Source organism: Priapulus caudatus, unplaced genomic scaffold, assembly GCF_000485595.1.
Source record: "Priapulus caudatus unplaced genomic scaffold, Priapulus_caudatus-5.0.1 Scaffold76, whole genome shotgun sequence".
NCBI lineage: Eukaryota > Metazoa > Priapulida > Priapulimorpha > Priapulimorphida > Priapulidae > Priapulus > Priapulus caudatus.
The window spans coordinates 473,893-484,756 of NW_014577137.1; the positions used below are offsets into that span (position 1 = coordinate 473,893).

Below are 10,864 nucleotides of genomic sequence, written 5' to 3' on the forward strand. Positions count from 1 at the left end.
TGGGGGTCAGTGCGTGCCGCAGACCCCCCTTCGCCGTGTCGCAACTTCGGGTTACGGTTAGACCCCCCTGGTACAAATCTGTACACGCCCTGCCGAGCAAATTCGCCAAACATTGAAAAACGAACCCCCCCCCCCCCCAATACAAAGTGGCTACGGCCTGCACACACACACCACACACACACACACACACACACACACACACCACACACACACAACACACACACATTTCCGTCGATCGCGTAGCATAATAATTAGCTGTATGTGTAACGAAAGAATCCGTCTAACGTCGAAATTGCCGTCTCCTATATTGTATTTACACGATATTTGTCGCGCGTATCGTCTGCGAGTGTATGTAATCGAGAGATGCTCGGCGGCCGCCGCTCTGATCGCTACATGACCCCTCTGCCGCGCAGCGGTAGCGCCGAAGCCCCGCAAGTAATCTCTAATCAAGGCGAATGCGTGACTTGTTGCCTGTGTTAAATAAGACGATCAACCTTAATTGTGCATTTCAGTCCGCCACCATACTCAACTACAGCGTAACTGAGCGCTGTCATCGTTTGTGTTTTTCTCTCGCATTATTCTCGCCACACTCTTCTCTCTTCATCTATATATGCTATATAATATTAATGATATATATATAGGACCTATTATATTATATATTATATATATATATACTATCTATATAGTCACGGCACGTCAGTCTGTCGTCAAATTAAAAGCAGTAGTAGCTGACATATTTTGTCACACTTCGTCTGAAGTTTATGTGGCGTAGTCTAGGATGTTATGCTTCACATGATATTGATCGGTAGTATCCTGGTCTGCGTACGCCGCTGACGCTGTGGTCTGATTGAGAGCCAGCATTATCATTCGATGATCAGTTGCCGATGATGCCCACGAGCGTTCCACGGGCTAATTCGCCTACACGTTCCTAATCTTAGATTTATTGCCACATCTGAACCATAGACGCGCAATTGATGTCGAGATTTTTATTTTTTCAGTAAACATGCTGAATAGGAGTTAACGATGTAGATGTACCATAAAAGTGGCTAACACGAAGAGCTATATGCATGTATATATATATATCTATATCTATATCTATATATGTGTATGTATCGCATAGATATCAGAAATATTTCAGATTTAATCGTGTATATCTCATGGATTAAATACAGCATCATAGTCATCGGCTGAAACAGAAAACTGCAGACGCGCTCTCATCGGAATCTCAAGCGAGATTTAAATATCGTATTCCCGTTCACATTATAATGGGTACGGAGCTACATTGCTATGTGGCAAAAAAGCTGTGAAGCAAGAATTTTGCGGGTCAAAACCAGTGTTTGCGTGATAACTCCGTAGCAAGTGCTCAGATGACATTGCTACGTTTCAGGTACTATCAAAATAAATAATTGTAATAATTAACTAAAAAAATACGCCAATAACATTTGCCATGTCAAAACTACCTTTAAATGTGACATTCTTGAGATATTTAGTCAGAGTGGCGACGTTTATGTCGTGCATTTCCGCACACATGCCACGTTTCACTCCGCACACTACGCGATGCATGTCCTTCAGCGCATGCGCAATGGCGTACACCGCGTCGTAGATGAAGTGCAGATAGAGGGCGATAGTGTTGTTGAAAGTCTCGTTGCTTGTGCACGTCCTGGAGTAGCTGTTGAATGGCGTCACTGGCTCGCCGACGTAGCGGCACTGGAACTCGCTCTCCCAGTATTCCTTGAACCAGGGATTGTGCTTCTCAGAATGGTTGTCAGGACGCAGACGCGTGAAGTAGTTGGCGAAGCCCGGTAGGGTGCGCGCAAGAGGCTGCACGGTGATGGCACCGTCCACTGACGACAAAAGAAAGCTAGATGTGATATATTTATATATATTTATATATTCACATATATAACAAGAATTATAAAGAGCAAGAATTAGATTTGACTGATGAAATAAATAAAATTAGCTGCATTTTCGGAACGTTCTTTTTCTTTATTGAATTCCCATGGGGCGCTTAGAGGAATAGACAAGTCTCTCGTTTCAATAACGCGGTCAGTGGCGCGCTGAATTCACTGTTTTGCCGAATGTTGCTTCGCCAACCATTATCCAGAGAATTAGGGATACAAGCCGAATACGTTATAGCAAACTGCGGTGGTGTATTACCAGAGAACACGCGGGAAAGCATTTTCTGCTGAGAATGCCGATTTGTGCTTATCAGTGAAATCGCGTTAGCAGTGATCGTAGCGTTGGGATGATATTGACAAGGTGCTATCCTAACGCTGCAGCGATATGCGGCTTGTTCTGTGGCCAGACTTTTTGGATGAGCTCTTGCCAGTCACCATATTACTTTGTAGTTTAACAGTACAGTGATCGTCCACGGGCAATTTCGTGTAGCAATGTGTCTGTGACGCTGACGCCCGTTGTCAGAAACAAAATTACTCTTAACATTATCTTTGACTTTACAATGTTTCTGACGTAGGGGGCGGGGGGCGGTATTACCTGTGCTCTCCAACCCGTCGACAACGCTCGTGCGGCTGCTCCAGCCGTCACTGCCTATCCACGTGAAATTCGCTCTCACTCGGTGCGCGGCGGCCATCAATCTCCGAGCTTGCTGCATATCGACGAAGGCAACAACAACTGCGGCGACAGAGAAGAAGAAAAAGAAGGAGAGTTCGTGTACAGCGAAATTCGAGAACGTTAACGATACAGTGCATACAGAAGAGTTCTTAAAGATATTACGCATGTTTCATGCTATACATATTCACTTGTTTCGAATACTCACAGTTGGCGAAATTTTAAATTAAAAATTAAAAATTTTTAAAATTAAAATATGCACAAAATTGAATAGTGTTTCGCTATAAGATGCCCATAGCTTCCTCATAACGCTTCCTTATAACGCTAGATTATCCAGCCAGGCCATCATGTGAACAGCGGGATACCCACGCACCTGTTTCCCACAAATATACGCGCGTTTTACCGTCGTTGTAATTTCAAATAAAGATCTCACACATAAGCATACGCGTATAGTAAGTAGACTGAGGACGGCAGGTAGATTGATGACCTTAGTAGATTATGTTGGTCGTCGGGCGAGCCCTGCCTGAGTGTACAGCGCTATCGCAAAATCATTACATTGTTAATCACTTAGTTAAAGACATGGAATTACTGTCAGCGGCAAGCATTTAAATACTGGTCTAGGGACCCCAATTGCTATTGATTATCAACTAACCGAATATAAATCATTGATAATTTAAGAGAAATACCGACAGACTATCGGATTGCTTATATCCTTTGACGCAACGTGACACGCTAGGGCGAGCGTTTTCATACGCGTTCATTATTTCTTTCTTTCGTCTTTTCGAATTTTATTTTGCGGTTTTGGTGAGAAACTAAATCTTTAAACGTTTTTGGCTAGGTCGAATGTGGGTTTATGAAAGCGATAAGGCAGCGTTAAACCAACACAAACGTTTCATCGGCCTAAACCTTTGCCGCAAATTATTTTTAGCGTGGGATCTGAAATACGATTAACCCGAGTTTCATTAAATAAAATCTAAGTCGAGTGCATCAGTTTCGATTGTTATTATAAGGAGCACCCTGCTCACTCACCCAAATCGCTCACTTGTCTTGACATTCACTATTGCAGCACGTTAAGCCAACACGTCGACCAATTCACTACAAATCCAAAAACCTCACTAATTTACTGATTCATTAATTTACTAATGAACAAATTCTACCATTTCATTAATTCATCAATTCGATAATTTACTAATTCGCCAATTCCCTGTCGTTTGGTACGCATCGCGCCAGATCATAATATAAATGTTACATAATAATAGCATTATTAAGTTTAATGTTTGCAGGCTATATATCGCAGCAGCTGCTGACTGACGGAGCGAGTTTGAAGGCAGATCTAATTCAGATCTAATGCTTCTAGCTGACATTTCACGACAGCCATATGATCACAGACGTGACAGCGGCGGTTCGTGAAATTCATTAGCAGCGAGCAGCATGCCCACCACAATCACGGCAAATGTGATTTGCACTCAATAATTGTATTAGTGAAGCGCACCTGAGCGCGCACACACACACACGCACGCACGCACGCACGCACACACACACGGCACATATAGCAGTATATTATACAGACAGAAATCAAGCAGAAGGACACAGCTATAGGTACACGGAATCAATAGTCAGCCATACTGCCGACTGATCACAGCTGTTATATACCTACTTTTCGCTTGGCGTGGGTGCATGGCTACTACCTGCGCGAGAAGTGCCGTTGGCTCTGAGTCGTTGGCTACAGGTGTAAGGATGCGCTTCCATATAACATTAATCTTTCGAGGATGCCATCGATGGATGGGCGAAAATGCTGCTATTTAAGGCTACCGATGCGCCGGTGAGTACCGGACGTGAGGGAACGCTGCTTGCAATTACCGTTAGCTTTCGGATTGCTTTTTAGCTTCGTGATGATGTAATCGTAGGCGTCGTCTACGACGTCTTGCACCGCCTCCTTCTGCAGACGCTGAGTAACACCGAAGCAGACGTCATGTTCGAACGACAGCTTCTCTAGCTCCTGGAATCCCTTGATCCCGTAATTTGAGTCGTCGTACACCGCAGACACATAAGTCCAGTTAAACTCCCTGTGCGTAAGACAGAATTGATCGGTGATTACCGATTAGCGAGTTTTAATGTGTGATATGGTCTCGTGCGGTAAAGTGGATGGGATATTAAAAGGAAATTATTGATTATCGCTTGTTTATAATGAGTTCATGTAATAAAATCAATAGGTTATTCAATACGAACCATCGATTATCGATCAGTTATATTAGCTGCTTGTGCGCGGGACATAATTTGTGGGAAATGCAATTATGAATTATCGTTTGCTGTTATTATTGAGCTCTATTTAATAATACGGATCGGAACAGGTTATAGGTCAATTTGGGCCGATACAGAGGATTAACAGTTTAGCTATGAATTTGAATTAACTCTATAACGATGTAAACATAAAATAAGGCATGTAGCTATTGATTGTTTCCCAAAACGGGACATACGTGAGGCATATACGTGACTAGACGTTTTTACGTCATCATGATTTGTGTGGTGCAGCAGGCTACAGTTCATTAATAAAACGTATTAGAAAATTTGGAACAGCATTCACTCAAATTAAAAATAATCCTAATAAGTTCTTTAATATTAAAAAAATCAAGAATTTTTCTCTACTGTAATTTTACCCGCTGTCGACGTATATAGTTGTTGTTAAGCAATTTAATTTGCATTCGTTGCACACCAGCGTACGACAACGAGCTAATTATAACGGGTCAAATACCTCGGAATCAAGGAAGGAATGAGGATGGAGCACATGCCAACGAACCGCCCAATTTTGTGAGAGACAGTCAAAATGCTGAGAGTGCAGCCTATTAAGAGATGACACATGATTGATGCCCGTCGCATCTAACAAGCCACTGGTGCATATACTCCTATCGATTCTGCATAATACCAACCTGCCCTTTTACATGCGTCCAATTATATTTCTTTCAAGATATGATTTCATACATTTCCCAATTAGTAACAAAGAAGGAAATGGGAACAGTAACAGGAAGAGATCGAGCGAGGGAGGGGAAGAAACAGAGATGACAGGGACAGCATAAATAGCTAGAAACCGAACCAGAGGCAACTGCAGATTTTTATAGAAGGAACGGTTCCTCAAACGGGAATATAATAAATATTATGTTATAGTAGATTTTATACATTTACCCTAACCTACAACACATGTACAGCTAACAAAAACAAAAATGCCTGGAGGTCCCGTATAGGCATCTCATCGGTGACTAATATCAATTAATAGTCACACAACATGCAAGTGTGTGGTTTAAATTGAAGTTTAAATATAATTAAACCAACCAGAGAGCTAAAATTTAACTCTTCCAGTTCGGTCCAAATGAACTCTGTTCCGTATTTCCGTTCTATTTAGCAACGCGAACGAACTGAATGACGTCAGAGTTCAAATAGAAAGTGTTTAAAAACTCACTAGCGAACTAACTATAATCACGCACTTCGAGCTCCTCTCGACACAGTCCAAAGGGTAATAGAGTCTTTAAAGACACTAAAGCACAACGCACACATCCGAGCGAAACACCTGAACGTGGAGCAAAAACGTGTTTCGCTCGATGTTCGTGGCTGTGTGCGGATTCCCGAAACAAAAAACATTGCTCAGCTGAGCGTGTTCGCGCTGAACAAGCAATGTTGATTCGCGACGTGTTTTTCGCGCTGAGCGTTACGTTTGCTGCGGGTGTGTGCGTCAACTCGTTCTGGCTACACAGCGAAAGCGGCAGCAGACGGTCCTCCAATGCAATTTCTTAAAAATATGCAACATGACACACAAATTGGATGTCGATTGGATGGCTATTTTGATGTCAATGTGACAGCGGCGCTGTACGCGTGTTAATCTGTATGTTTTGCTCAGCTGTGTGCTGTGTCGGTGTGGGTGTGTCGCTTAGCTGCGGCCGAGCAGAAGCGAAACGCTGGAAAAACTTAAATTTTCCCGATTTGCTTCGGGTGTGTGCGCGCAGGCTTAGGATGAGATGAATAATCTCATGATAATGATTTTATGAAAGGACTACTGCCATATTGGCCATAACACTTTTCAATGCGAAGTTTTCGTGTAGGTTAGTACTGCGTGAGGGGCCTGGTATAGATAACTTAAAGCAGTTTGCCTTAGTAAGATTTTAGCGTTTTAATATACTCCCGGCTACTAACTGCTGCTAGCTGGTGCTGCTGCTAACTAGCTACTACTATAATTAGGTTTATCAGGACAAATACCCGGGCCTGAAGGGCATAATCACCGCCGGGACAATTACGTCCCGACGATTCTACCCCGCCATGCATTCACCCGCGCCGGACAATTACTACTCCGGACAATACGCCCCCGGAGGCATTCACCCCCGACATTTACCCCGCCGGACTCACCCCCCCGCGGACATTTAACCCCCGCGACAATTACCCCCCGTACATTTACCCCGCTGACATTTATAGCGACCGACATTCCCCGCGGACCGTTTACCCCCGGAGAATTAAACCCCCGGACATTTTAACCCCGTGGTATACATTTAGAGGAGGAGTTTAGAGGACGATGGAGGATAAGTAGTGAAGGACGAAAAAGTAGGAAGGGAAAAGGAGGAGGTAGAGGAGTAAGAGGAGGTGCAGTGGTGTCCGAGGGCGGAGGAAGATGAGGAGGGGAGAAAGTGATGAGGAGGAGGTAGAGGAGGAGGTAACGGCGTATCTCCTCTAGCCTCCTCGCTCTGCTTCCTCTCTCTCTCCTCATGCCTGCCACTTCGCTTCTCCACGCTGCCGCCTGCGCTCCTCGCACCTATCCGCGCTCCTCTTACCACCACATTCCGTGCCACGGTTGCTCCGCCGCGCCTCTTTCCTCCAGCTCCTTTCCTCCTTTCTCCTGCCTTCCTCCTCCACCTCCTCTCGCTGCTTCTCCTCCTCTACTCCTCTCCTCCTGCTCCGTCCTCCTCTCCGTCTCCCCTCTTCTGCCTCGCTCTACCTTCTCCCTCCTCCTCCTCCACCACGTTCTCCCCACGTTCTCCCGCCTCATCCTCCCTCAACTCCTCTCTTTCTCGCTCCTCCTCCTGCTTCCTCTCTCTCCTCCTGCTCCTCGCTCTCTCCTCGCTCCTCCTCCAACTGCCTCTCTATTCTTCTGCCTCCTCCTCGCTCTCCTCTATCCGTCTCCGCTGGCCCCTCCTCTACCGTTCGCTCCCCCCTCCTGCCTCTACCACTTGCTCCCACGCTTCTCTCTCCTCCTGCATGCTTCCACACCTTCCTCCTCGCTGCGTATCTGTCGCCTGTATCACATGTTCAAACCAATGAATAATATATGCACCAGGATGGATTAAATTGTCGGGGGGTAAATGTCCGGGGGGTAAATGGTCATTGGGAGGGGGGTAATTGTCCGGGGTAAGATGTACGGGGGGTAATATGTCGGGTCGGGGATTTATTGTGCGCGGGTGTAATTGTGGGTGTGAATGGATGGGGATATATTGTCCGGGGGTAATTGTCGCGGGTAATTATTGCGGGGGTGGAATTGTCCGGGAGTATTTATCCTAGAAACTATAATTCTTATTATTATTACTACTAACTAACTACTACTACTACTACTACTGACTACTAACTATAGTCTTAATACCAGCAGTAAGATAATATATTAGGATATATTATATAATATATCGCTATATTATCTTACTCTGGCTACTATACTCTACTATACTAACTATAATACTACTACTGACTAACTACACTAGCTTACTACTACTACTACTACTACTACTACTACTACTACTACTACTACTACTACTACTACTACTACTACTACGACTACGACCACGACCACGACTACTACTACTACTACTACTACTACTACAAACACGACTACGGCTACTACTATATACTATTAATCATTACTCGTATCTTAGCACTAATATCTTGTTGTTGCAGGCGCCACACAGTGGTCTGGCGGCACACCTATCGGCTGACTTATCTCTCCCACAATACATGACAAAAACTGATTCAGTCATTCCGAAGAAATATGAGCCCGCCTTCGGCATACTGCTGCTCTCGGTTGGGGGGGGGAGGGAGGGGGAGGAGGAGAAGGGGTAAATGCGTATTGCTTGTTCGACGTTAATAAGCCGCCGTTCACGCGTCGTTGTCCGTATTTTATTTCCGAATGACGCTCAGGTAATCGCATGCCAACGACGGGAAAAAACATAAAATAAACATTAACGCGGTGACGTTTTTTCTTTTATTCGCGTGTCATTAAGAGCGTAGCGTCGCCCCGTGATCGGATCCGATTACTGGCGCCATCTAGCATTAACCGCAATCGAATAATACTAATTCCGCGACGATGGGTAGCAGTTTCTGACGACATGAACCGTCTATTACGGAGAAGGTATTCATTATTTTCGCGGGTGAATACGTCGAAGGAATACGGGCCTAATTCGAGTCACGTGCACGATTATTTGCCAAGTGACACCCACAAAGTTCTAGAATTTAAACGTTGGGGGGGGGGGTAAATATCAGGTGAGCAAATCTCGGGTGAGCATATGTAGCATGACATCGAGACAGGAACGGAAACCACTAAGGAGAGGAGGAGAATGAGGAGTAGGGAGGAGGGAGCGGAAAGCAGGAGAAGGAAGGAGGATGGAGAAGGAAGTGGGAGGCTACTAAAGTACCCACTGTTATACTTCTACCACTGAAATCTCTCACTCAGCAAGAAAGCGACAAACACTGTAACATGTCAGGTGAGTGCAGGAAGAAAAAAAGAGGAGGAGAAAGAATGAGGAGGTAGGGGACGGAAAGGGGAATTATGTGCATCACGGCGTTGAGCACTGCGCGTTATTGACTTGCTCAGGTACCTTGTTTGCTTAATCACTAATTAACGTCACACGGCATTGGCAATTCAATAACTAAACAAATACTTCCTCTATATTTATAATACGGTTCGAAGCACTGACTGGCTTGACGATAAATTCCACAAAGCGATTGTTTGGGTTATAATGTGTGATTTTGTAATCAAAAGTAGTACGCACTTAAAGGCCAATAACTTAAAATTATTATCTCTGAAGTAAAGCATAAAACAGAAAAAATGTAGACAACTTATGTCCCACCTATTAGCAGATATATTAATAATTACTCCAACATAAAAACTATCACAAATTCATTCTGTTGTAGGTTACAAAATATCAACTGAACAACAAACTTGAACCTATATTCGTAATAACGCCAATGAAATTTTAACATGGTACCCAAATACAAGTGCGTTTCTTTTTGTGTGCTATGAAAACATGCGCCTTTTCGTTGTATCAAAGCTCATGCAATATATAAAAAACATGCAAACATTTACTTTTACACTTCATAACTTCATGCACATTATGGTTTATTCAAAAATTTAATGCGTTTATGAATGGATCATTATATGTACTAAACTATAAATGCAAGGCAGTTAGATTATATATTTGGACTAAAACTGAGCATGCGCATCGGAGACGCAACGCAGCGTACGGCGGTGGCATTTGCGCAGGACTCTCGTGAGATAATTCCGAGAATCATATGCTGTCACCATTCTTGGCATTTATCTACTAAACGTGACGGCATTACGCTGTCTGAAATGCATTACGCGGATGTTAGACGTGCATGCATGGTGTGCGTGCATGTGCATGCGTGTGCGAGTGCGCGTGTGTGTTGGGGTGGGGCATATATATGGTACGTCCAACATGTATGGCTAGCAGATCGATTGCTGTTTGACGCTTGTCTAACAGCCGTAAATCAATGTGACCTAACACACACCACGCGGCTTATGCGCTTTAATTATATATATATTAGCTTAGCTTGAACGGACGATGGTTGGTAGCCAACTATGACATCGCGATAATCATAGCCCATGATATCGAACCGCGGTCACAAACAACATGCACGTCCCTGCACCACTAAAGTCGTTTGTTAACTGGATCCTGGTGGACACACAACGATATTTATATATATATATATATATTATTAAATATATATATATATATATATATATATTAGCTTAGCTTGAACGGACGTTGGTTGGTGGCCAACTATGGCATCGCGATGATCATAGCCCATGATATCGAACCGCGGTCACAAACAACACGTCCCTGCACCACTAAAGTCGTTTGTTAACTGGATCCTGGTGGACACACAACGATATTTATATATATATATATATATATATATATATATATATATATATATATATATAATAATATATAAGTACGTACGTACGTACGTACGTACGTAGTAGTAGTACGTAACGTACGTAGTACTAGTATAGTACGTAAGTACTTACGTT

General features: G+C 43.7%; 1 protein-coding gene across 1 annotated transcript in view; it reads right to left on the minus strand.

Annotated features, from left to right (window-relative positions):
* Positions 1-1,155: 1,155 nt before the first annotated feature.
* Positions 1,156-10,864, minus strand: part of LOC106821520 (metabotropic glutamate receptor 3-like) — a 35,775-nt gene continuing 26,066 nt past the window's right edge. Inside the window, exons 7-10 of the mRNA XM_014826369.1 lie at positions 4,429-4,634; positions 2,494-2,631; positions 1,461-1,844; positions 1,156-1,187 (exon numbers count right to left, since the gene is read on the minus strand). Coding sequence (XP_014681855.1) covers positions 1,156-1,187; positions 1,461-1,844; positions 2,494-2,631; positions 4,429-4,634 — 760 coding nt within the window. The remainder of the gene's footprint in view (positions 1,188-1,460; positions 1,845-2,493; positions 2,632-4,428; positions 4,635-10,864) is intronic.